The sequence below is a fragment of the Lethenteron reissneri genome, chromosome 25 (assembly GCF_015708825.2).
Source record: "Lethenteron reissneri isolate LAM-NWPU_2019-01 chromosome 25, ASM1570882v1, whole genome shotgun sequence".
Classification (NCBI taxonomy): domain Eukaryota; kingdom Metazoa; phylum Chordata; class Hyperoartia; order Petromyzontiformes; family Petromyzontidae; genus Lethenteron; species Lethenteron reissneri.
The window spans coordinates 1644006-1671083 of NC_083803.1; the positions used below are offsets into that span (position 1 = coordinate 1644006).

Sequence of the window (27078 nt, forward strand, 5' to 3'; positions counted from 1 at the left end):
TACATCGCAGCCAGTGCAACCAAAGCGAGGTGAATGCAGAATGAGGCAATGACAAAACAGTGGACAACATAGTCGTCGTCAGTATATGGCCGACAGCCCATTCGTGAGGCTATGTACACATCATACAACACGATTTAAAACATGAATATTCAAAGTTCCACATAATAATATTAGCTGAAATAATGGTCTCTAAATGATAGCTTTCATCCTGTTCTAAGTGAAAAAAACGTCTTGCATTCCCATAGCATGACACACCAAAAACGTGCACCTGTAAAAATAACCAAACATGCTCTCTGACATTGCACCTGGCAATTACAAGTCATTTCTTCTTCATAGACAAATGCAGTGCACGTTCTGGTTAATTTCTGCAGGTCACGCACATGCTCCCAAATGGGTCCTTACCATTATCAAATTCATCCGGCACCTGTGGATAAAAAAAACATAAATTCACTGCTCGTGTGTTCACACTAGATTCACACGCAAAAACAGACACAATCCATGAAAACTAACACGTAAGGTCAGACAGAATCCACATCATTGACTTGACAATCCTGTAAACGTTTCTAGTACTTTATGAACAATGCCACTGGTTTACTTTGAAACTTGTCTAAAGTACAAAAATATACATAGAAACTTCAATGACAAGGAAATGTGTTAGCAATTTTTCTTGTAGTGTTTCTTAACTTGTACGAGAGATGCACATTGTATTCAGTTGAGCACACATCTTATGTGTACAGCTTAGTGATGATTTAGAAAAACGCGTTGAGTATTTGGTTACTGTACATTTCCATATGATCATTTGTGGCCAGATCGCTTCTGAAAAAGAGCGAAATAGCTGTGGGCCTTACCTGGTAAAATACAAAATAGAAATAAAGATAACACGCACCTCCTTTCCATCTTCGTCCAGTGCATTGGCCCCTGTGAGCAAGAGCAGATGCAATTACTTGGCACACTCATTCATAAAATGTTAAAGTACGATAATTATGTTTGTGTAATCGATATGGCACATAACAAACATAACTATGGAAGACAAATACACATTAGTACACAACAGTGAGTGTGATGACTCAGCCTGATTTGTGAGACAGCTTTCATCAGCATTTGGTGGAAAATTGTTAAATTTCCTTTATTTTTATGAAGTTTTGTCAACTTTTCCACAGTAAATATACGCAGACTTCCCAGTTTTCGACCAAGCCCCAACTTTACATTTCGGTATCAATTAGTTTTGGGATAACCCTTTTATATACACACTGTACACATGCAACCAACAGTAAGATTGTATCTCTAGGGCAGGGGTCAGCAAGCTAAGTAACAAGAAGCATTTTCCGAATTCGGTAAAAAAACCCTCAATATTTCAAATACCGCACTGCACTGTGGTGAATATGAGACGGTTGGTCCTTAATAAACAACGTCACGAAAGCAGTCCTTAAAGAGCCGCAGGTTGCCGACTGCTGCCCATGGTAAACTGGACTCCCATGGTAAACTGGACTCCCATGGTAAACTGGACTACCATTGTAAACTGGACTCCCATGGTAAACTGGACTCCCATGGTAAACTGGACTCCCATGGTAAACTGGACTCCCATGGTAAACCGGACTCCCATGGTAAACTGGACTCCCATGGTAAACTGGACTCCCATGGTAAACTGGACTCCCATGGTAAACCGGACTCCCATGGTAAACTGGACTCCCATGGTAAACTGGACTCCCATGGTAAACTGGACTCCCATGGTAAACCGGACTCCCATGGTAAACCGGACTCCCATGGTAAACAGGACTCCCATGGTAAACCGGACTCCCATGGTAAACCGGACTCCCATGGTAAACCGGACTCCCATGGTAAACTGGACTCCCATGGTAAACTGGACTCCCATGGTAAACCAGACTCCCATGGTAAACTGGACTCCCATGGTAAACTGGACTCCCATGGTAAACCAGACTCCCATGGTAAACCGGACTCCCATGGTAAACTGGACTCCCATGGTAAACCGGACTCCCATGGTAAACCGGACTCCCATGGTAAACCAGACTCCCATGGTAAACTGGACTCCCATGGTAAACTGGACTCCCATGGTAAACTGGACTCCCATGGTAAACTGGACTCCCATGGTAAACTGGACTCCCATGGTAAACTGGACTCCCATGGTAAACCAGACTCCCATGGTAAACTGGACTCCCATGGTAAACTGGACTCCCATGGTAAACCAGACTCCCATGGTAAACCAGACTCCCATGGTAAACTGGACTCCCATGGTGAGGGGTCAGCAGTCTTTCACAGAAGAGCCAGGAATGCATTGTGTTGTAAAAGCGGGGACCGCCTGCACTACGTGTTAACAAGTGTAATAAACCAAATAAAGTTAAATTTCGATTGAAAGCTTTCGTGACTGCAGGGATTCATCTTCTTGGTTCTTTCGGTAAAGTCACGTAGAAGGGAAGTAATAAAATAATAAAAATAAAACATAATAAAACAATTCTCACGACGTTTCGGCCACAACGCAAGCAGCCGTCCTCAGGTGAAAACCAGGTCCGTCGAGAATGAAACAGCTGTTTCATTCAGACTCTGTCGCCTCGACGGACCTGGTTTTCACCTGAGGACGGCTGCTTGCGTTGTGGCCGAAACGTCGTGAGAATAGTTTTATTTTTATTATTTTATTACTTCCCTTCTACGTGACTTTACCGAAAGAACCAAGAAGATGAATAAAGTTAATTCAGTTTTGTCAAGAAACGGCTGCCCGCAAGGGGGCAGCCAAATAGCCGCATGAGGCTCCGGAGCCGCAGGTTGCCGAGCCCTGCTCTAAGGGCAGTGGTAGGGTAGGGCTCCAGTGTGAAGAGGCGACAGGCCGCCCATGGGTCGTCCAGTCTCAGCTGATGCGTGCAGGTGGATGATTGATACTTGAGGATTGCGAAGACGAAACGTTTGGATGCTGTCAGACCGGTTCCTACTGGGACACAGCATGGATATCATGTGCCCATCTTGCGCATGAATTGGAAGGGGGTTTCCCCGCCTTCGGGAGGTGGGAGCACGCTATTTGTAAGTGAACCCATGAAAGTTCTAAAATTAAGATTGAACCACTTCTACGGGGAAGTTTTAAACGTATCTTTTTTTTCTCTCTCTCTGACTACTTGTTCTCTCTGCCTGTGTCCTCTCTTTGGAATGTTCACACTTAAATTCTAACTTAGCAATCTTTGAAATACGTAATCAACCAGGCTATGCGTTAATTGTGTGTTGACCGACCCTCTGTGTTGTATTACATTACATTTCGATATTTTACTAGGTTATTTAATTTTAGTGTGTCCTTCTCCTGATTTTCAGGCTTGCTTGCCGTGTCATCGCACTTGCAGCACCACGTTTTGTTGTCCACTCATTGATATGCTAATTTTTTCTCTAACCCCCCTCCCTCTCTCTGCGTCCGCCCTCCTCTGTCTATTTAAGGCCACCCCACAGAGACGACCACCTCTCTCTGTTACCTGTGTTGCTCTCTCTATGTATCTTGGTGATATCTGTCTGCTAATATGTCTGTCTATAGTTTTCTGGTTAGATTTTATGTCGCTATTTCATTATACCTGATGATGATTGCTTGTGTTGCAATCGAAACGTCATATTCTATTATTTAATTTAATTTATTATTTTATCTTTAGACGTGACTTAACCGAAAGAAACAAATAATAATACCTGCAGTCACGAAAGTTCTAAAATTAAGATTGAACCCATGTAATGAACTACAAGGACGTGGCTGATTACAAATTCTAGTCGGCCAGATTAACTTAATTGACCAATCATCCCAGCTCGAGTGTGGAGTTTAAACGCCACGGGAGGATTCTCAGGAGACCCCACCGTGACCTTGAGAACACGTGGAGCACGTGACCTCACGCAGCTGCCCGCCCGGCCTGTCACACGCACGTGGCGGGGGGGGGGGCTGTCGTGCACGGGCGCCAACCCTCACGCCCTGAGATTTACGACCACCCGAGAGACATGACGTCATAGCGCGCCGGTGACGTTACTCGCGTTATCAAACACGCCAGTGACGTCACCGCGACGGGCCACGCGGCGTCGTCATGTCGACGAACTCGACAGTGACACTGGGAGTCGTCTTTTTTGTTGTTGTATAAATGGGGGGGGGGGGGGGGGGGGAATTAGACTCTTGGCGTGGCACAGGGGCACGAGCCGCCGGCTCTCGAGCTACCGCACCCCGCGGGTTCCCTCACGGCCCGGGTCTGCCTCACGTCAAGGGGTCGTCAAGGGGTCTCCCGCCCCCGAGAGGCCGTCTCTACCCCAACCACAGGCCAAGCGCACCCTGCACCCCGACTCCTCACGACCCGTGGCCCGATCCCGGCCGGGTGCATCTTTACAGACTGCCCTCTTCATCCCGTGCCCTGACATCCGGGGGCTCCCACCACCCCCGGCCCTCATCCCCTCCCCATGTCTGGATCCCCTCCAAACCCGGACCACCTCCACGCCCGGTACCCTTCACCCCCACGAGGACGCCTCCACCAGCCCCCGGAACTCCTTCAGAGACCCTCCCCACTCCTCTGCACGAGTAACCCACCGCCTCCCGGCTTCCAGCCTCGGCTCCCCGCCGGACCCCCTCCGTACCGAAGACGTAGACGCCGGAGACGCCCCCGCAGAGCGCCAGGGCGCCCGCGAGGCGCAGCGCGAACCCGCGGGCCCGCTGCCGCCGCCTCCGCGTCTCCTCCTCCTCCTGCTGCTGCTGTTGCTGCTGCTGCTGCGGCCCCGGGACAGCGGCGGCCGCGGCTGCTGCTCCCGCCAGCGTGGTGGCCCCGGTGCCCGGCGACGACGGGGCCGCACTGCTCCACGGGCGGCGATGGGACCCCGGGACCCCCAGGCGGGAGCAGAGCGGGGCCGCGAGACGCGAGGGGAGCGGGTGGTAGAGGGGAAGAGAGGGGAGAGCGGCGGCGGTGGTGGCGGCGGTGGCGGCGGCGCGGACGCGCGAGCACATGGGGCGCACGAGCGCGGCCATGGCAGCGCGCGGGGCTCCTCCTCTCGCTTGGGACGGGGCGGGGATGGGGGCGTCACCGTCCAGACTCCTCATGGGGGGCGTGGTCACGTGCAGGGCTCCTCATGGGGGGCGTGGTCACGTGCAGGGATGCTCATGGGGGGCGTGGTCACGTGCAGGGATCATCTGGGGGGCGTGGTCACGTGCAGGGATCATCTGGGGGGCGTGGTCACGTGCAGGGATCCTCATGGGGGGCATGGTCACGTGCAGGGATCATCTGGGGGGCGTGGTCACGTGCAGGGATGCTCATGGGGGGCGTGGTCACGTGCAGGGATCCTCATGGGGGACGTGGTCACGTGCAGGGATCCTCATGGGGGGCGTGGTCACGTGCAGGAGTCCTCATGGGGGGCGTGGTCACGTGCAGGGATCCTCATGGGGGGCGTGGTCACGTGCAGGGATCCTCATGGGGGGCGTGGTCACGTGCAGGGATCCTCATGGGGGGCGTGGTCACGTGCAGGGATCCTCATGGGGGGCGTGGTCACGTGCAGGGATCCTCATGGGGGGCGTGGTCACGTGCAGGGGTCCTCATGGGGGGCGTGGTCACGTGCAGGGATCCTCATGGGGGGCGTGGTCACGTGCAGGAGTCATCATGGGGGGCGTGGTCACGTGCAGGGATGCTCATGGGGGGCGTGGTCACGTGCAGGGGTCATCATGGGGGGCGTGGTCACGTGCAGGGATCCTCATGGGGGGCGTGGTCACGTGCAGGGGTCATCATGGGGGGCGTGGTCACGTGCAGGGATCCTCATGGGGGGGCGTGGTCACGTGCAGGAGTCCTCATGGGGGGCGTGGTCACGTGCAGGGATCCTCATGGGGGGCGTGGTCACGTGCAGGCTCCTCATGGGGGGCGTGGTCACGTGCAGGGATCTCATGGGGGGCGTGGTCACGTGCAGGGATCCTCATAGGGGGCGTGGTCACGTGCAGGGATCATCTGGGGGGCGTGGTCACGTGCAGGAGTCCTCATGGGGGGCGTGGTCACGTGCAGGGATCATCTGGGGGCGTGGTCACGTGCAGGGATGCTCATGGGGGGCGTGGTCACGTGCAGGGATCCTCATGGGGGGACGTGGTCACGTGCAGGGATCCTCATGGGGGCGTGGTCACGTGCAGGGAGTCCTCATGGGGGGCGTGGTCACGTGCAGGGATCCTCATGGGGGGCGTGGTCACGTGCAGGGATCCTCATGGGGGGCGTGGTCACGTGCAGGGATCCTCATGGGGGGCGTGGTCACGTGCAGGGATCCTCATGGGGGGCGTGGTCACGTGCAGGGATCCTCATGGGGGGCGTGGTCACGTGCAGGGGTCCTCATGGGGGGCGTGGTCACGTGCAGGGATCCTCATGGGGGGCGTGGTCACGTGCAGGAGTCATCATGGGGGGCGTGGTCACGTGCAGGGATGCTCATGGGGGGCGTGGTCACGTGCAGGGGTCCTCATGGGGGGCGTGGTCACGTGCAGGGATCCTCATGGGGGGCGTGGTCACGTGCAGGGGTCATCATGGGGGGCGTGGTCACGTGCAGGGATCCTCATGGGGGGCGTGGTCACGTGCAGGAGTCCTCATGGGGGGCGTGGTCACGTGCAGGGATCCTCATAGGGGGCGTGGTCACGTGCAGGGATGCTCATGGGGGGCGTGGTCACGTGCAGGAGTCCTCATGGGGGGCGTGGTCACGTGCAGGAGACCTCATGGGGGGCGTGGTCACGTGCAGGGATCCTCATGGGGGGCGTGGTCACGTGCAGGAGTCCTCATGGGGGGCGTGGTCACGTGCAGGGATCCTCATGGGGGGCGTGGTCACGTGCAGGGATCCTCATGGGCGGCGTGGTCACGTGCAGGAGTCCTCATGGGGGCGTGGTCACGTGCAGGGATCCTCATGGGGGGGCGTGGTCACGTGCAGGGATGCTCATGGGGGCGTGGTCACGTGCAGGAGTCCTCATGGGGGGCGTGGTCACGTGCAGGAGTCCTCATGGGGGGCGTGGTCACGTGCAGGGATCCTCATGGGCGGCGTGGTCACGTGCAGGAGTCCTCATGGGGGGCGTGGTCACGTGCAGGGATCCTCATGGGGGGCGTGGTCACGTGCAGGGATGCTCATGGGGGCGTGGTCACGTGCAGGAGTCCTCATGGGGGGCGTGGTCACGTGCAGGAGTCCTCATGGGGGGCGTGGTCACGTGCAGTGGTCCTCATGGGGGGCGTGGTCACGTGCAGGGATGCTCATGGGGGGCGTGGTCACGTGCAGGGGTCATCATGGGGGGCGTGGTCACGTGCAGGGATCCTCATGGGGGGCGTGGTCACGTGCAGGGATGCTCATGGGGGCGTGGTCACGTGCAGGAGTCCTCATGGGGGGCGTGGTCACGTGCAGGAGTCCTCATGGGGGGCGTGGTCACGTGCAGTGGTCCTCATGGGGGGCGTGGTCACGTGCAGGGATGCTCATGGGGGCGTGGTCACGTGCAGGGATCCTCCTGGCGCCGGGGGTTCGTCACGTGGTGTACAATCCAGCAGTCCAAACTCTTTAGCTCTTTCGGTAAAGTCACGTCGGTAGTAAATAATAGATGACGTCTGCTTCAGCAGTTTCCCTGCTGTGATCGTCTCACCTGATGACGGTCGCTTGTGTTGAGATCGAAACGTCGTGATCTATTATTTTCTACCTCTGCGACTTTACCGAAAGAACCAAAGGGTATGGATTCCTGCAGTCACGAAAGCTTCAAATCAAGATTGAATCCAGCAGTCGAATAATGACAGTGCAGTAGAGCCTGCAGGCCACCGGCATTTATGACTCTCATTTCTGTGTTCACGTGCAATGCAGATACAACGTCGCATATCCGACTCGCTGGGGACTGAGGTATATAGGGGCCGTCCATAAATGACGTCACGCGATTTTGGACGATTTCTGACCGCCCCCCTCGTCACACGGCGTTACAAAAAGTCAGACCCCACCTCAAATATGACGTCACAAAGCTCTGCCCACCCCCCCAACCATATTTCCATTTTTAAAATAAAACATGCTTCAAATCGCTTTAAACTATTGTCATTGTAGTGCGTATTTAATGTGGCGCTGCACTCTGATGTTGTAGGAGAAAACATTTATTAAAAAGTCTATATAATTAAGTAGAACGTGTTGTATATTTTATTTAAAGTTGCGCATTTTGATGTGACGTCACATTTCTCACCCCACCCCCCTCGTCATACATCGGCACAAATGTCTGACCCACCTCCCCCCTAGGTGCGTGACGTCATTTATGGACGGCCCCATAGGCAGACATGTCATTAGGTCAGACATGCAAACCTGTCAACCCCTTATCAGTGCCTCCCTTATTACGGACAAATTCAGACCTTATTGGTCACCCCGTGCCCAGTGCCGGATTATCGTCGTAGCAAAAGTAGCTACACGTGAACCTTAGGGCGGTCCACGCTTTCCATAGTACCCCGGCTCTCGCACAATGTCCCTGATGCAGTCATCCTTAGTCTGTCGATGGTCGGCGATGCGACAATCGACTCATCTCGACGAGCTGTACACGATGCACCACCACGGTGCGTACCGCGAACCTTCAGGGTTTCGGCGCAATCGTCCTCGCTGCGATTCGACATCGCGGAGTGTGGCACTGATTTCGGATTGATGGGTACCCCAGTCGCGGAGTGAAGTACACCCCTGGACAAAAATAGTGTCCCAGAAATACAATATTTAATTGCCTCGGCCAGTTGTATTAATTGGTACCCCGGGGTACCGCCATAAGGATCATATGCTACAAGCTATCAATTCCGGTTCAGTGATTCTGCACTTGCTCTATTACTATAGTACTATACCGCCTTAAACTTTTATGAGTCAGTGGGGAGGGGGGTGTTGACATCATTGCTCTGTGGGCTCGCGAGTCAGTGGGGAGGGGGGTGTTGACGTCATTGCTGTGTGCGCGAGTCAGTGGGGAGGGGGGGTGTGGACGTCATTGCTCTGTGGGCTCGCGAGTCAGTGGAGAGGGGGGTGTTGACGTCATCGCTCTGTGGGCTCGCGGGTCAGTGGGGAGGGGGGTGTTGACGTCATTGCTCATCCCCCATGCACAAATCATTTTCTTTTTAACTCCTCTAGACCCGGTCGATATCCCTGTACCGGTATTAGTATTATTCCTACCAGCCCACCCCGCAGGGTCCTGTTACCATGCACATGGTGTACCTATTTTCCTGCAATAGGTGAGGGTAAACACCACTGCAGTACCTCATGTCGCCAGCTCCATCTAGTGGCCCATTCGCTGTATTTAAGTGGCTTTGGGACCTATCATAACTACAGATGCCTCAGAGGGATCACAACCAAACATCACAACTACTGATGCAGTTATTGATATTTAAAAAAATATATATAAAAGCATAAAAAAATAATTACATTGACAAATTACACAATAAATACAGTACTGCACTCTTACATTTATGAAGGAGATATACAGAATATGAAAGTTGCATATTTGGCATCGTGCCACGGGCAGACGGTATAACACTAACGCTGTAGATGGTGGTGGTGTAACTTGTACAGCAAATCTAAATCCACGCGGCTTTGCACTCCGATAATTTGGCCATTCACGAGCCACAATTTCACACGTGGAAGCGTCAGGTGGGCATGGAGGCCTACTATGGGTGTGGAATTCTGACACGCACTTTGAAATAACATTCACAAACATATACCATCAAAGCAAACTCTAACCATCCCATTACAAAAGGCATACACTTTCATATGCCCGGCCATTCCATGCAACCAGCGCATCATACATGTGTAGTGTGGTGAAATACGTGGCGCACATTGTTGGCCGAGGGCAACCGAAGACAAACACGTGCACGTGTGCAACATGAAGTTGCACGTGTGCAACATGAAGTTGCACGTGTGCAACATGAAGTTGCACGGGAAGACCGCCACCTCATTAGGGGGGGGGGAAGCCGGTGCAGACCAGGTCGGCCCGGGGTTGCACGCCGACACCGGAGGTGTTGCCAGGGATATGTGAGATAAGGGGTGATTGATGGCCTGACAGGCACCAGCCTGTCTGGCCCTAAAGAGACACAAGAGAGGAGCTGGACAATCGGGAGGGGAATATAAGGACGGGCGTGAGAGCGGAGTGGGAGTTCGTGTTGCTGGAGACAAGAGAGAGAAGACGTCTCGCCGCTGCCGCTCGAGCCGGGAATGGACCTCAACCCTCACGAGTCGCCGGGCGGGTGATGGTGGATCCCCCCGCCCGGGACGGACGAGTGAGTGGGTCTGAGGGAGCGTAGGTGAGGGCAGCGGTGGAGTGTGAGAAGCTGCTGAGTGCAAGCCTCTGTGTGAGGGCTGCTGTGTGAGAAGCTGCTGTGTGAGGGCTGCTGAGTGCAAGCCTCTGTGTGAGCGCTGCTGAGTGCAAGCCTCTGTGTGAGAGCTGCTGCGTGAGAGCCTCTGTGTGAGCGCTGCTGAGTGCAAGCCTCTGTGTGAGAGCTGCTGAGTGCAAGCCTCTGTGTGAGAGCTGCTGCGTGAGAGCCTCTGTGTGAGCGCTGCTGAGTGCAAGCCTCTGTGTGAGCGCTGCTGAGTGCAAGCCTCTGTGTGAGAGCTGCTGCGTGAGAGCCTCTGTGTGAGCGCTGCTGAGTGGAAGCCTCTGTGTGAGAGCTGCTGCGTGAGCGCCTCTGTGTGAGCGCTGCTGAGTGCAAGCCTCTGTGTGAGAGCTGCTGCGTGAGAGCCTCTGTGTGAGCGCTGCTGAGTGGAAGCCTCTGTGTGAGCGCTGCTGAGTGCAAGCCTCTGTGTGAGAGCTGCTGCGTGAGAGCCTCTGTGTGAGCGCTGCTGAGTGGAAGCCTCTGTGTGAGAGCTGCTGCGTGAGCGCCTCTGTGTGAGCGCTGCTGAGTGCAAGCCTCTGTGTGAGAGCTGCTGCGTGAGAGCCTCTGTGTGAGCGCTGCTGAGTGGAAGCCTCTGTGTGAGAGCTGCTGCGTGAGAGCCTCTGTGTGAACGCTGCTGAGTGGAAGCCTCTGTGTGAGAGCTGCTGCGTGAGAGCCTCTGTGTGAGAGCTGCTGCGTGAGAGCCTCTGTGTGAGAGCTGCTGCGTGAGAGCCTCTGTGTGAGAGCTGCTGCGTGGAAGCCTCTGTGTGAGAGCTGCTGCGTGAGAGCCTCTGTGTGAGGGCTGCTGCAAGTCTCTGTGTGAGAGCTGCTGCGTGAGAGCCTCTGTGTGAGAGCTGCTGCAAGTCTCTGTGTGAGGGCTGCTGAGAGCGAAGCGTTGAGTGCGGAGCTGCTGAGAGCGAGGGCTGCTGTGTGCAGGTTAGCGAGGTGTAACGTAGATAAGAGTGGGAATTGGTTCACAGAAGTGAACGTATAGACAGTGATAGGAGTGCCTACAACTGGTGCAAGAATAGGCTAATACAAATTTAGCCCCGCCCCCCCCTCCCGATACGTTCCATTCATTGGCTACCACATTCTGATAAGCCCCCCCCCTCTCATCCCCCCTGAACTTGTATTTAAGGGCCTGCATCTTGAATCCTTGCCTCACTTGATGCAGCTAATCTGGCTGTGACGGTCCCACCTGATGACGGAGACTTGTGTTGCCTCCGAAACGTCGTGATTTTATTGTTTTATTTTTATTAATTTTAATTTCATTTTTTACCTACGTTACTTTACTGAAAGAAATAAGAGTATGTAAGCAGGTGACCTGTTACGTGTCAGTCTGAGTGATTTTCCAAGACAATACACATTTGATACAATTTATCAGAGATACACATTATGTGAATCTGCACATTTAGCAAGGACCTATTAAGGTATATGTTGAACTTGTTAAAAGGTGTAATTATATAATGCTGTAAAATGACACATATTAAATAAAAGTAAAATAAAAGATGAGACGGATTAAAACAATAGTGGCTTGAATGGGATCTACAGTACATTAAAATAATCAGTCCTTTCATTTCTACATTAAAAGTTTTTTTTATCGATATTTAATGGTCATTAAATAGGTTGTTTACATTGCGACATCCATAATCTTTGATGATTTATAATTCAAAAAATTCCTCTTTTTCTTCTTATGAAAAATTACAGCATTGCTCTCTTCTTCGGGTTGTGAGCGGAAGACAAAAATCCGCTCCTGAGTTCCGGAGGAATCCAGCATCAACGTTTCACCCTCCAGACTGGGCTCCGATGGCTTCAACTGCGATGGCTGCAGTGACATATCCGAGTTGTGCGAATGACGAGGAGAAACTAAGTTGGCTGGCTGCAGTTGTGCCTCTTTTAACGTTCTAGAGTAAATGACAAATCAAATTAGCATGCATCAAAAATTGGTTATGTGCACAAACATTTATCATATGTAGTTCGTATACACTGTGAACCTGTTTCAATTTAATTCATTGTATTCTAAAAATATTAAATCGAATTATTCCACTGTGAAGAGGTATTTATTTCTAGAATGTGACATTTCTAAAATATAATGGAGCGATGTTCACAATAAATAGATCTATCACAGTTGCCTGAGTGATCAGTGACTATAAATTCAAGTCAATATTAGTAAACAAACATAAGCACAGGAAACTATCAGCTACCAGTAAATTTGACTGCATTTCATCTTTCTAAATTCTCTATTTGTGTTTAAAAAGGACGAGGCGATTTACCTTTGCTTCATTCGTGGAGAGTTCACTTTGGCATTCTGCCTACATGAGGCAAGGAGAGAAGCTCGGACATGTTCCACCAGCCCTGCTGCCACGGGGTACGCAGCTACATCCACACCTTCTTCATGAACACCAACTGCAGAGATCCTACACACGTGTCACATCAGCCTTGAGACATAGTTACAATATTTTGTTTAACTTAAATACGATTGTTCCTTTGTATCTAAATGATTTTATTCTCACACTACAGGACCATACACAAATTGGTCAAGTATATCAGTATGCTGGCAGGCAACAGAAGATGGTATGACATTTTTTACAAAATATAAGTCCTTGGAAATATGTCTGTAAAATTACATTCTACATTGCAAATATTGTAAAGGAATCATCTTTCTTAAAATGTTTTTTGTCTTTCCCATTTGTATTCTAGATGTGAATGCAGTGCCTCGAGTGGCTGCAGGGTTTAGGTAAAACAAATGCATACAAAATATGCAACATGAAAGTAATCGATGATTACACACCTGATTGATGAATACGTCGTGACCATATGAAATAAATGAAATCAATTCATCTGCATCATTACATGTTGAACAAACACAGATAAACATTGAGGTCCATCTTGGCTGTGCCATGGTGTCGAGTAGAGATGCAGAATGTTTTAGATTGGAATTATAATGTAAAAAAGAGAAAGGATGGCATGCTTTGAACGAGCATTCAAGTATGGTACTCAATTCGTTTATTGTAAAAAAGCTAACCATATGTATTGTTCATGGAAGTGTGGTCTTAAAATCACACGATGGCGGCCGTGCCCTGCTAAACAAGCCCATCTTCATCACTGTTGGTGGGGTGAAGATGTGCACTTAAAATACTGTACAGGTACCTGTTAGGCACAGAACACGTGTTTGGGTGAACAAGCCGAAGTAATTCCTGAAGCTGCTTCATGCTATGAAGAGGCAAAAGCAAGCGAAGAGCATGCTGCACGGCATCCCTTGGAATGTCAAACTTCTCTATGAGCTGGCTCAAAAATCCATATGCCTGTAGAACAGCACGGGCAACACAAATATATTGCAGGCTTCATTAAACTTAATTTTTAAATAAATAATCTTAAGTCCTTCGTCAATCCACTTGGATGAAAGCTTCTTTAAATTGTGTTAGTCATGGGGCTTTCATTGACCCTACATCACCATGTCTCTAAATTTGGGTTGGTAAAGGGTAGGTGCAGGACAAGTTTAGATATCATTCGCCACTGTTATTAGCTGTGGCTGGGAATCAAACTCAAGTCGCCGGGTTCTCAGCGTGGTGCGCCACTGATCCCCAATTCAATTAATATGCCACTGAAAAATTAGGATATTTTCACCTGTATAGGGCTCTCAATATTTTGAAGGTCCAAACACCGTACAGGCTGGGCAGTGTTGCCATATGTCTCCAGTATGGCATGAGTAAGCATGTCCACGGCCTCCTTCCTTTCCCTGCACAGCTCCTCGCTCTCCAGCCGCTCCACAGGGAGAGAGCCCATGGCACTGGTCGTCTGCCCTTCCCCTGCACACACAGAGCCACTACACGCACTCTGCACACCCTGCTGCACCTGGCATATGCACAAAGGATGCACACATTTATTCGGCCATATTATATCACAGTTGCAATGTGACAAAGTGCTGGATTCAATAGGGCAAGGTTACACAAATAAGCAGAATAATTATGTAATTGGAATGTTACTCAGGATCAGAGGCGGTATTAAGTGTTTCTGATCATTTCACTTCAGTTAAACTGGCATGGCCGCCAGTTTTGCAGAATGTCAGCAAAATTTTAAAGTTTTAAATTCATTATGACATTGCACACTGTCGCAGATCGATGTACATGATGGATAAAAGCACACTATTGCTCAATAATGTGCTTTTATCCATCATTTGTATAGGCAGTGATAGTGTGCAGCTGGGGGCATCCCCAAAAGTGGATGATGAGTGGATGTGGTGATGCATTTGGCGTAATTCATGAGGCATTCCATCATGTCTACTCCACTACAAAATTACACCTGCATGACACTCCCAGCGGGGGTTCTGCCATGATTAATAACATTTAACTGCTGCTGGGATTGTCCTGTCATCTTTCCTTCACACCAGCTTGCTGGGTCAACAGAGCCATGTAAGAGCTTCAGTTAATCGAGCAATGCACGCACCACTGTGCCACAGTTGCACCCTCAATTAGATAAACAGTGTGTCCTCGAAACAACCTGGGTGGATATACCGTGTCTTGTGTACCATGGGAGGTTTCGTTGAGAGGGATGCTACAAATATACATTTGTGGGGGGAAAAATGAATGGCGTGCACAGCAATTGTGACTCGTTAGCCATGTTCCCATGCTGCGCAGAAACATTGTGTGCCAGGCAGTGCGAGTTCAGTACTGCACTGTAAATAACTGAAGCATTGCATTGTGGGTTTTCTGGTGGGGTCAGTCGTATTTTTTCCCTTTCATATTTTTATAAAACATATTTTAGAACATGGAAAGTAATATTAATTATATTACAAGCTCTAAGTGGGAAAAAAATGTGGTCTTCTTGGAAATAACAGGATTCTGTTAAGAAAATGGATACACAGAGGAAGCCCCACCTCTGGATTATCCTGGAGTTGCGATTATGTGCTGTACAACTAGAAGCTCAGTGAATTATACAAACGTCTCACACATTACCTGTGTATTCTGTGTGGATTTGGAGCATGCACCCCAACATTTATTCTGTCTTAGAAGGGATATGCATACGACCGCCAGTCCCACCATCACAAATGCCACCACAAATCCTACAAAATGCAGACCATGGTGTGGGGTGATCTGCACAAAGAAAACAAGTCATTACCTTTACATACTTTGCATTACAATAGCACATTGTTCTCACTGTTAAATAAGCATGTCTTTAAATGTGATTTATACACAATATCAAATGTTGCAAAAAGATCCTTAAACAAATATTCATTGACCAAATGACATGGCCACATGGTTGAAAGTGTGAAAATCCATTTTAAGTCAACAGTTACACGCAAATAAAAAAAAAATCTGTGGTGATTTTGAGCATGACATATGCATGTGTGATGGGTGGGTGATTGTACAAATGCCGATATTTCCATAAAGCAGCGAACACTCTCGAAATAAGTGTTGCATGCATACAAGCTACAGCATGTCATTACGACAAAGGAGCCTACACAAACAATGATTTGTGTAACCTTAACAATAGTTTGCCTAATATCCCATAGTCTGTGCACAAGGGGAGCAATTGCAGATCCCCTCGCTTTCATGAATGATAGAATTTTCACTTAAAGGCAAGAGAGTTCCAACATTTTCATCGCATTTGAATTTGAATGATTTTCGAGTTTCTGGCATTACAACATTTCCTTGATATTCATGTAGAACAGACACAATACCATTCTATGCATCATACATGAAACATGTTAGACAGCATTTTGGATCTCAGTTTAAAACATCACATATACATTTTGAAGGATGTCTCAGGTTAAAATATTTACCTTAAATTTGGCTACTTGCATGATGAATAGTGTTGATGTTGCAATCTCAGCTTCAGTACCAAACTAAAAAGCACACACGCTAAACTCGTTAATGACTATACAGTATGCAGAAGATGAACAATAAACACGCCTGTTGTACCATTAACCCTTTGAAGAGCGATGTGTGACATCAATAAGGCAGTGAGCCAAAGTGAAAGAGTAAGAGAAACAAAAGACGTGAAATACATTATGTTTAAGGCAGGAATAGCACTCCTATTGGAATGTTTGCCCATTGATTAAATTACCCATAGTCCTCCATGGATAGCACGTAGTAAAATTGGTTTGCGCTGAATGAACCCCAGTCTTTGTGCAATGCACTTGCCAATAGCTTGACAACTCAGCAATATTTTTTTCCACAAGCCTAATTCTGTTGATGAGAACCAAAGGTTGAAACTGGTCTAGGGTCTGCTGCTTAAGCAAATGCTTCTGAATAACACTGGTATAGAAGTCCCACAGGCTGATGGGATAAAAAATTATATATAAGTGTTACGTGAAGAGATGAACCTTTGTCTGTGTATGTTTATTTCATTAAACGACGTTTTGGATGGCGATTAGGTAAGGGCAGGAGAGGATTCGGGCTCATTTGAAAGAGCCACGTAAATGAAAGGGGTAAGGCTGAGGATGTAAATGGCAAGACCACAGCCCCTTTACAGATCAATGACAACCGTTCCCTACTCCATGCAGATGAATTTATTTGCGGCTTCACTGGCATGTCTGCCTCTTCTTTGACCGTCGTCAAGAGGTAAACAAGTGACGTGTGTGGACTCGTTTTAGTGAAATTGAGAATGTCCAGACTGCGACAGAAATGTCAGATAATCATTGGGGGGTGGGTTTAAAGCCCTTGCAAAACTACAAAAGAGGTGCCTACCTCTTTTGTAGTATGTAAATGGTGAGCAATCATTAGAAGGATTTAATTAACCAAGTTAAACTTTAGCTGCTTCATAGTTTTACAGTCATATCCGTATTTCCATTATTTTACTCCCAGCTTTATACACTACCATCACTCAGAAATTTGACGTACAGTGTTTTAATAGTGTCCCAATACTCACCCCCATAGCATTATGCCCAGGAGCCCAGGAGCCTCTATAGTATCCGCATCCCAATGCTCGGTCCGCCCTGGCTGCTTCACATTTCTCTTACACTCACCCTGATCTCATCTGTTAATCAGCTAATCCCCCGCCCCCAACCCCCCCTCCACCCCACTCCTTGGCTCCTCCCCCTTCGCTTACCCCATATAATCGCGTGTCTCTAAACAGCTCTCTTGATTCACTACAGTGATTTTGCTGTGGCCGGTTCCACCTGAAGACGGAGGCTTGTGTTGCTTCCGAAACGTCGTGATTTAATTTAGTTGTTTTCATTTATTCTATTTTATTTTTTACCTACGTGACTTTACCGAAAAAACCAGGTGCCTACCTGTGTTCTTATCACAGAAGCTGCCAGTGAAATGTTCACTCCATCCAGAGCCAAGGCAGGATCCAGAGTAGCGATATAAGACACCTCCGTCACTGAGAACACACAACAGGATAGGTATAAAACCGTAATGAATATAAAATAATGTAAGATCAACTTTACACAAAGTTCGTTATAAGATAACCTTAAGAATATTTAAATTCACGGACCATGTTATAGTTTTTCTTTAGAGATTACATGTTTTAATTCATGTAATTATTGACTGAACATTTCCTATTATAAAACATCTGATTATCCATATCAAGAAAGGGCTTTTGCTACTGGAAGCATATTTCAGGCATTCATCCCTCTCTAGAACATTGTTTAGAGGCATGTAACTCCCAAGCATGAAACCAAAATATGGAAATTCGATGTCACGATGCAATTTTGCAACATCGCACTTGCTGAAATATCTATTTGCTCAAATATTGTACTTACTGAATAGTACATCACAAAAGGTTATGACATCATGGATGCAGAGATAAAGGATCAGCAGGGGGGAAGAGAATGAAAGGGGTCAGGAGGATGCCGTTAAAACAAGATACAACCCAATTCATAATGCTTGTATATTTATGTCGTTGTGTCTCAAGGCTGCCTGAAATGAGCATTTTGAACCTTTGTTAATACAATACAAATAAAAGCTTTAAATCTATGGTCAAGCGTATCATTATGGCACTCTAATCGCATTATTTTGACGTAATTTGCATGTTTAACGCGTCAACATAGCGAAGTGACTATAAATAATATCATTATCGAGGCTTCATGCCGGTGTCGTATAGCGCAGGCCACACAGCACAGGTAAGCGTCTGCAAGACAACTTTCTACCCATAGTTTATGTCACAATTAAACAAATTCTGTATTGTCCAGACCTGAGCCCTAAATCCTAAAGCTATACTTTGACCAATACTGAAAATATTGTGGCCGGAACATAATAACGCAAGCGGCACACCACATCAAATTAATGAAAAACTATGAGCTCATCTTCTTTCTGCAAGGTCTGACTTCCATATGTAACATAACCTGCAGATCCCTTTCAGGCCTCATTTAGCATCATAATTACAATAGAACATTTTTCGTTTGAAGAATCGTTCTTACATGAGCCCACAACACTATGTGCAGTCATGACTTTATATTAAAATAAATAAAACTATGCCCTAATAATAAATTTAACCTCAGTAATGTAATTAGAACGTTACCATTTCTGTTGGAGAGGTCAATATCGAATTCCTGATAGTCCTGGCTGGCTGATGCATGTTGCTTTGGCTGCAGCAGCCTGAGTCCTCGAATGTTGTCTCGAACCTGCAGTATTCTTCCTTTATCAGGAAAGAGATCACTTCCACCGACATACATGACGGTGATAACAATCTCCAGGATATCCACGTCGGTTTTCTGTTCCACCACCTACAGAGCACACGTGATTAATGTATGGTAAATCCATGTTAAAAAATATACATAATTACTGTAGCTGGCATTATTGCCCACAAATACAATGATTGCTGGTGAAGAAAGTGAATGTAACATAACAACACTTAAACAATTACAATGTATTAGCATTCTCTAAATATACAGCCACGACAAAGATCTATACTCAGTTTGAGCTGCTCATATAAATAAAGAACATTTTTCTGAAGACCGGGGGTTATAAAACTGGTGTCTACCGGCACCTAAGTGGTTGTGAAAGATCAAGGGGTCCAAAGCAGAAAGCAAACTGTTCACGCACATACCATGGATGGGCAGGTTACTATATACACGAACTATATACTCAGAAATGTATAATTATTTGCAACCCTGCGTCAATCCACTGCTGAATGCAGGCCTCCTTAACAATAATGGTGATGGGGTTGGCCATACTTCACCACAATGGTCACTGTGTGCAAGTAACTGACCGGTTCAGGTATTAATCGCCACTGGTGTTAGCTCAGGCCAGGCATTGAACTCAGGAAAACCAGGTACATAGCAGTGCTAAACCACTATACCACCACTCCCAACGTGTTAAAAACTTTCACTCAAAAGTGGGAGAAGACTCTTCTATTATCGCTAGACACCGTTTTGTTTACAAAAGGTATTGGCAAATATAGTACTGTTCACTGAATTGTCTGTACAGTATATATATAAAAATACACATTGTGAATCAAATTTACAACAAAAATAAAAGTGGTGGTGAATGCGTTACTGTAATTGAGTCACAAAATAACGAAAGTAAGAATTAAACATTACACGCACACACTCACCCTCCCACACTTGCTGATGACAACCTCGAGGTTTGCGGATACAGGAAGCAGCTCCTTCGGAGTTGCTGTCCAATCCAGCATCTGAACCTTGACAACATATTGCAATGATTCAAGCACATTCAACGTGTAACACACATGGTAAAACCGTTTTGTAACCCAATGGCTTTACATACACTATATTTTTGCACAAAACACTTTTAACGTGTAGTAACTGCAATAACTGCATGCGAGGTAATATTTAATGTGCTGTATTATACCACGAATTTACATCAATAGTGTAAAAAAATGTCATTCCACCAAAAATTAGAAAAGTTTTTTTTATTTGTCTGTCTACATTTCGTGAGATTATATTATACAGGGGTGAAGGTCAGGGCTGGAAATGGGAAGAAATTACTCGGGGAACTCATAAATGATTCCCCCCCACGAGATTTGACACTCAATCTGAGGAGGAGCTTTGCACCGTGTGTGGGTCTCTTTGCGTGCCTGTGGGTCTCCGAGCGTGTCTGTGGGTATCTTTGTTAGTCTAGGGGTCTACCTGCGAGTCAAATAACAAAATTAAACCTTGATTATTTCCAGAACGCAGTCCAGGTTCAAATGTTCACTCCGACCACGGCGTTCCGGCCCATTCCCACTACTGGAGAAGGCAGATATTAGCCTCTGATGCTTAACTGAACCGCGTGTTTTGTGATTTACCTCATCAAGCATGACTCTTGGAGATATCCACAAGTCGGAGTGCATTTGAGGTGTCGTCACCGCTTCCACATCCATGTGTCCTGCTGACGATGTGTTTGACACGTTCCACTGCAAAACTGTTCAGAGAATGTACACTTTAGAAAACACATGACCATTTAAAATGTTCAGATGTGAGCCACCATACACAGGTTTTTTTTCCCCCTCACTTTATGCGGTAGATGCGTTCCAAGAAAAGTGGCGCACGAAGCGACACAGCACGAGACAGCTGCTTGCCGAGTAGCGCAAACAGCACACACACAGCACACACACAGCCCACACACAGCACACACACAGCACACACACACAGCACACAAACAGCACACACACAGTACACACACAGCACACACACACACAATGTTGTCCCACGTCCGACCGCATAGCCGCATGTGAGCAAATTCAAAACGCACGTGGCGAATTTTGGGTAGAAATAAGTTAGCTGCATTTTCGCGAAGTCGCACAAACCGAACACGCGTAGAAGCGAGGGAGACCTGAATGTCAAAATATTACACCGATTCACGTTCTAGAGCAGGGGTCCTCAAACTTTTTAAACAGGGGGCCAGTTCACTGTCCCTCAGACCGTTGGAGGGCCGGACTATAGTAAAAAAAAACTATGAACAAATTCCTATGCACACTGCATATATCTTATTTTGAAGTGAAGAAACAAAACGGGAAAAATACAATATTTAAAATGAAGAACAAGTAAAGTTAAATCAACAAACTTGCCAGTATTTCAATGGGAACTATGGGCCTGCTTTTGGCTAATGAGATGGTCAATGTCCGGTTCCATATTTGTCACTGCTAATCGTAACAAGTGATGCAAGTGTGCATCCGTTAGTCTAGATCTGGTTGGAGATTTCAAATGTTTCATTCTGGAAAAAGTCTGTTCACAGACTTGTGCTGCCAAAGATGGTTGCCATTTTGAGTGCATGGTTCCTGAGATGAGGATATGTCTCAGAGGAGAGAGATGCATAGAAATTATGAAGGCTGCTTGACTTGAATGCGTTTTTCAGAGAGTCACAATTCTGCAGTTCAGCCAGTTCCATTTGGTAAATTGTATCCACATTTTCAATGTCAATAGAAAATGGGTTACGGAAAAGCTGTATGTCCTGTTCATGGAGATGAAGCTCTTTAAATCTACATTGGAACTCCTTTTGCAATTTTTCCAGTGAATCCACACATGTTTTGTTTGGGAATGCAACCAATGGTTTTTCCGCTAACAGATTTTGAGTTGTGGGGAGATGGCAGAAGTTTTCCTCCTTCACTTGTTTGATGAGGAGGCCTAATTTTACTTCAAATGCTTTGACATGTGATTGCATATCACAGATGAGCTTCCCCTTTCCTTGAAGTTGCACATTGAAACTGTTGAGTAGCTCTGTTACATCTGTCAGAAAGGCAAGGTGCCATTTCCATTCTGCATCATTGAGCTCTGGTACTTCTTTGTTTTTTGAAAGCAGAAAAGCTGTAATCTGTGGAAGTAAGTCATAGAAACGTTTCAAAACTCTCCCTCGACTCAGCCAACGGACTTGTGTGTGGTACAGAACATCTTCATAGTCAACATTTAGCTCCGACAGAAATTCCTGAACTTGTCTGTGGTTTAGTGCATGACCTCTAATGAAGTTAACACAAGATACCACAATTTTCATAACAGAGTCCCACTTCAGTGATTTACTACACAGCGCTTGTTGGTGGATGAGGCAGTATATGGCTATTGGATGAGAATGGTTATGTTTGTCCATCTCTTGGTTAATGCGAGCAATTACTCATTTCTTAGACCCCACCATGCTAGGAGCACCATCAGTTGTCACACTGGCTAGTTTAGCCCAGTTCAGCTCCAAACCATTCACAGTTTGGCAAACCTTTTCATAGATATCCTCTCCTGTAGTTGTTCCTTTGATGCTTTGCAGTGCAGCAAGCTCTTCTGTGACTTCGAAATAGTCATTCGTCCCATGAATAAAAATTAAAAGTTGTGCAGAATCACGAACATCATTGCTTTCGTCGAGTGCCAAGGAAAAATAGGAAAGTTTTTTTGTGGAGTTTTGCAAATGCTGATGCAAATTGTCTCCCATTTCTTCAATCCTCCGTGTAATTGTAGGTCCTGAAAGACTCACTGTACTAAACAAATCGGCCTTCTCTGGACACATCTCTTTGGCAACAGAAAGAAGGCATTCTTTAACAAATTCTCCCTCCACGGATGGTCTGCCAGTGCACGCTATTAGCTTGGCAACTTGAAAACTTGCTCGCAGTGATGAAATATTTAGCTGCTTCTGCTTCACAAAAGTATTTTGCTGAGTTGTTAATGTATTTTTCAGTTTTAATATTTTATGTTTTCTCACTTCTCCGACCAAACAATCATATTTATCTTTATGTTGAGTTTCATAGTGTCGACGTAAATTGTATTCTTTGAACACAGACACTATATTCTGGCATATCAGACACACAGCTCTTTCCTTGTACTGCATGAAAAAGTAATCATAAGTCCACTGTTCTTTGAATATCCTACACTCCGAGTCAATTTTTCTCTTTCTTGACATCATTGTTTCCTAGGGAGTCAAAATTGCTATTAGTAAAATACCAATATATATACAGCGCTACAAAAACAATATACCTGCAATAACTTTGCCCACACAGAGACATACAAACTGCACTGCCCATCAATGCAGTCTGATTGGGGGAACTCTGCTTTTACCCCAGGCTCACACTGGTGCGGGTGCCATTAAAAAGTGAATTACATCTGCAGTTTTGTTCACAGATCGCAGTGCGGTGGGCCCAATGAGTGCCCACCGCCGCAGCTCAATCAGTGCTCACCAGCGCAGCCCAATCAGTGCTCGCCAGCGCAGCTCAATCAGTGCTCATCAGCGCAGCCAAATCAGTGCTCGCCACCGCAGCCCAATCAGTGCCCACCAGCGCAGCCCAATCAGTGCTCATCAGCGCAGCCAAATCAGTGCTCGCCACCGCAGCCCAATCAGTGCTCGCCAGCGCAGCTCAATCAGTGCTCATCAGCGCAGCCAAATCAGTGCTCGCCACCGCAGCCCAATCAGTGCCCACCAGCGCAGCCCAATCAGTGCTCATCAGCGCAGCCAAATCAGTGCTCGCCACCGCAGCCCAATCAGTGCTCACCAGCGCAGCCCAATGAGTGCTCACCAGCGCAGCCCAATTAGTGCTCACCAGCGCAGCCCAATTAGTGCTCACAAGCGCAGCCCAATTAGTGCTCACAAGCGCAGCCCAATTAGTGACCATGGGCCGGATAAATGTCCTCAGCGGGCCGCATGTGGCCCGCGGGCCGTAGTTTGAGGACCCCTGTTCTAGAGTCTAGAAGCTATGTATACTAATCAAGGAAATCAATATCAACAATATCAAGGTGCCCTTTCTGATCATCTTCGATCAGCACGGTTAGCTACATGTGGTGCAAAATAAGTTCAACATTACGTACATACATGGTGTGGTGATTCTCTCCTAATTTACAACCTTAATCTAGTAGTAAAAACTCCATACAGCATTTCTGATCGTGGCAGTGAGTCTGTCCATAGTGAAACCACTGTTGACTTCCAACAAGTTCCAGCGTTTCTTGTGATCATGAATATTAATTAAATACAGATTCACTTATAACCTGAAATCTCACCTCTTGACGAACAAAATGCAGAGTGAAGTAGCAGGAGCAGGACGGATGGGATTGCTTGTGGGATGTTCATACCGAGCCCAGCTCACCAACATTGAGGAACTTCAGTGGCAGTTGCAGCAGCAAGCAGACTGCAGCCATCATCTTCAGAGTGCAGAACATCACCTTTCAGGCCATGGTCCAATGTCGGATGTTTACCCTAAAATATGATTTCGAATGAGAAAAAAAAACGCAAGAAGCAATCGTTGATGACGACCGTTCAAAAAACAATGACGAATAGCCCAATATTAGCACACACGCAAAAAGACAAAACAGTGGTGCTTTGGAAACGATTGCGTAGGAAGTACATTACACGAAGGCGTCACATCAAGGCCGTAATTATAATATATATTGGGGGGGACACATCCCCCCCCCAATGTTCAAATATGATCAAAATGTCCCCCCCAATATACTGCTATCATAAATATTAAAAAATAATAATAGCTATGCTATGTAAATAAAAACAGCTAAACCTTGGCCACAATATCTGGACTTGTCTTCATATAACAATTAATAGATTTCTGTTTATATTATTGTGGTTATGGTTGTACTTTATTAATCTCTAATCTCTGCCATTACATACAATGAAACAAGAACAGGTAAAAAAAGAAAAAACAGAGCAATGTAATACAATGCACTATTAAACATTGTAAAAAAAAAAGTTAATCCTATGTGTTAGTGATTTAAAAAATATTTTAGGCAGGAAATTCGTTTTCAAATTTAGATTTTTTTTCTAGAGGGGGGACCCCCAGACCCCCTGGAATTTAGTCTCCCCCAATGTTGACTCCATGGCTACGGCCTTGCGTCACAACATTAAACAGTGGTACTTTATAAAACGACTGTGAAGAAGTACATTACATACTCTTTGGTTCTTTCGGTAAAAATAGAAATAAAAAATAAATGAAAGTAAATTAAATCACGACGTTTCGATTGCAACACAATCAATCATCATCAGGTGTGAAAATCACAGCTAGAAATGTTTTAAACTTTACTTAAGTAAAACAAATGTTTTACTTTACTTTAGTAAACATTTTCGAGCTGCGATTTTTTTATTTTTTACCTACGTGACTTTACCGAAAGAACCAAAGCGTATGGATCCTTGCAGTCACGAAAACTTCAAATCTAGAAGTACATTCCACTACAGTGTCAAAAAGGGAGCTAGCTTAAAGTTGGCTGGAGGAAATATACCATCATCCAGCGGTGGATTGGCCATGGGTGATGATAACGAACCATGACCACGGCTCCGACATCTCAATAACAATCGTGACCTCCGCTTGAGAGGCGGGTGGCGTGGCACGCGGAGGGCCTTGCGCCATGACCCCGGCGACCCGAGGTCAATTCCCTTCCCACGGCTGACATCAGTGGCGGGTCCCTGGGTCCTCGATGCCGTCCCCTCCTCCCTCGCCCCCAACTCCATTCAACCGACCCTCAATGACCACCGTGGTGAAGTATGGGTCCCCCCCCCCCCCCACACAAACGATGAGCGGCAAGGCGTGGGGAGGCGTTCATCCAGCAGTGGATTAGCGCGGCAGGGGAAGCTCAGCAAGAGCCTGAGAATTAGAACTCCGAACTCCGTGGCCGCTTAAAGTTGCTGTGCATGAGTCACAGCGGGGACCTTCACCAAAACATCGCTCTTCAAAGCCACGACCAGATTATTAACTCTTAATTGTAAGTGTAAAGTGGGGTGGCTTTTTGTCGCTGTATTTAAATCATTAGCACGCAACCGCTCAAAACTTCCGAGGGTGGATGTCGCCGAGCTGTTTGTGTGTCGGTGGGGACGGGGGGGGGGGCAATCTGTGAATGTTTCCTGGGCAAGGGATCTTACCGAGCAGCAGGAGGAGGCTGAAGGTGGCGACGAGGGAGGAGCCCGTGATCATGGGGAGCGGGAGGATGGAGCTGATGCGATGTTCACCGCGAGGAGTTCTTCAGGCGGCGATGTCAGATCGGGGAGGGTAGCAACATTCCTTTCCGTGCGGACGTGCCGAGAAGTTGAGGCTCTCTTTGTTCAGCAAAGTGGCGAATGTTGCGCCTCTAGCGGCTGCACGTGTCCAAGACACCCCCCTCGTACTGATATCTTGCGTTACAGGGACACCCAAAAGCCAGGACCGCTCACGGTTATTGTGTATTACATTTATAAGGACAAATCACATGGGGTTGTTTATTCATGTTACAATTAATGAAACGGACTGCAATCAAACTGTACTGTAATGCACGAATACATTTTCTTTGGAAATAAATTCAGGACGGTGTCAACATTTTCAGGTGTAATATTTTAACGTTCATAAATTGTTTGGTCTCAATCGATTATATTTAATATTTTCTGAAAAGGAAAACGCATGTTCGTGACAAGTAAAATGTTAACTTAAAAACAGTGGCAATGTTCAAATGCCAGTGTTAAAAACACGTTCCTTCGGAGTGAGCAGGTAGGAACTTGGTTGGACAGCGCATTCGTGCACGACAGACAAATAATCCCTGGTGGGCAGTGTGGAACCTGTTGTTCCTACCTGTATAAATGAATTAACCCCATGTGTCCCGATTTTTGGGCCATCCTGTATAGAACTGTCGAACTCAGGGACTTTGATCTTAGGTGGTGCTTGCCTTTGACATCTGACAGTTCAGCAGCACCAGTATCACCCGTCTGTACAGATGTATGAAGGCGATGTACTCCATTGTCTGCTGGTCTATTTTGTGGTCTATATTCTCCACGAGGACCCCAATTATGTTAAATAAGTTTGCGTCAAACGAGTACTCGTGTCTCAACGGCATCTGGCCATTCGGCAGCTTTGACTCGAGCAAGCTGGACTCCTGCTGATGATGCACTGTCAAACGCAGTCAAGTTCTTGGACAGTCATACTATGCCCATCTCCCATTTAAAACATTTGT

General features: G+C 47.2%; 2 protein-coding genes across 3 annotated transcripts in view; both read right to left on the bottom strand.

The window, feature by feature from the left end:
- The window catches only part of TIMM50 (translocase of inner mitochondrial membrane 50), a 40288-nt gene extending 35282 nt beyond the window's left edge, over window positions 1–5006 (bottom strand). The window contains exons 1-3 of the mRNA XM_061558849.1: window positions 4594–5006; window positions 887–918; window positions 403–424 (exon numbers count right to left, since the gene is read on the bottom strand). Of these exons, the coding sequence (XP_061414833.1) occupies window positions 403–424; window positions 887–918; window positions 4594–4978 (439 nt within the window). The 5' untranslated portion in view covers window positions 4979–5006. The remainder of the gene's footprint in view (window positions 1–402; window positions 425–886; window positions 919–4593) is intronic.
- A 6443-nt stretch (window positions 5007–11449) lies between these two features.
- On the bottom strand, window positions 11450–26203 carry LOC133346987 (uncharacterized). Of its 2 annotated transcripts, XM_061558850.1 has the most exons (12): window positions 26021–26203; window positions 24160–24355; window positions 20502–20617; window positions 19809–19895; window positions 18774–18978; window positions 17542–17633; window positions 16090–16152; window positions 15263–15400; window positions 13935–14162; window positions 13458–13612; window positions 12581–12724; window positions 11450–12211 (listed from the first exon to the last, which is right to left on the bottom strand). In XM_061558850.1, the coding sequence occupies exons 2-12, from the start codon at window positions 24227–24229 to the stop codon at window positions 11938–11940; spliced, it is 1572 nt and encodes a 523-aa protein (XP_061414834.1). In that variant the 5' UTR covers window positions 24230–24355; window positions 26021–26203; the 3' UTR covers window positions 11450–11937. The 2 variants fall into 2 exon arrangements, 1 of the variants encoding a protein (XP_061414834.1); XR_009755678.1 differs by lacking the exon at window positions 13458–13612 and having other exon boundaries at window positions 12055–12211.
- Between the last annotated feature and the right edge of the window lie 875 nt (window positions 26204–27078).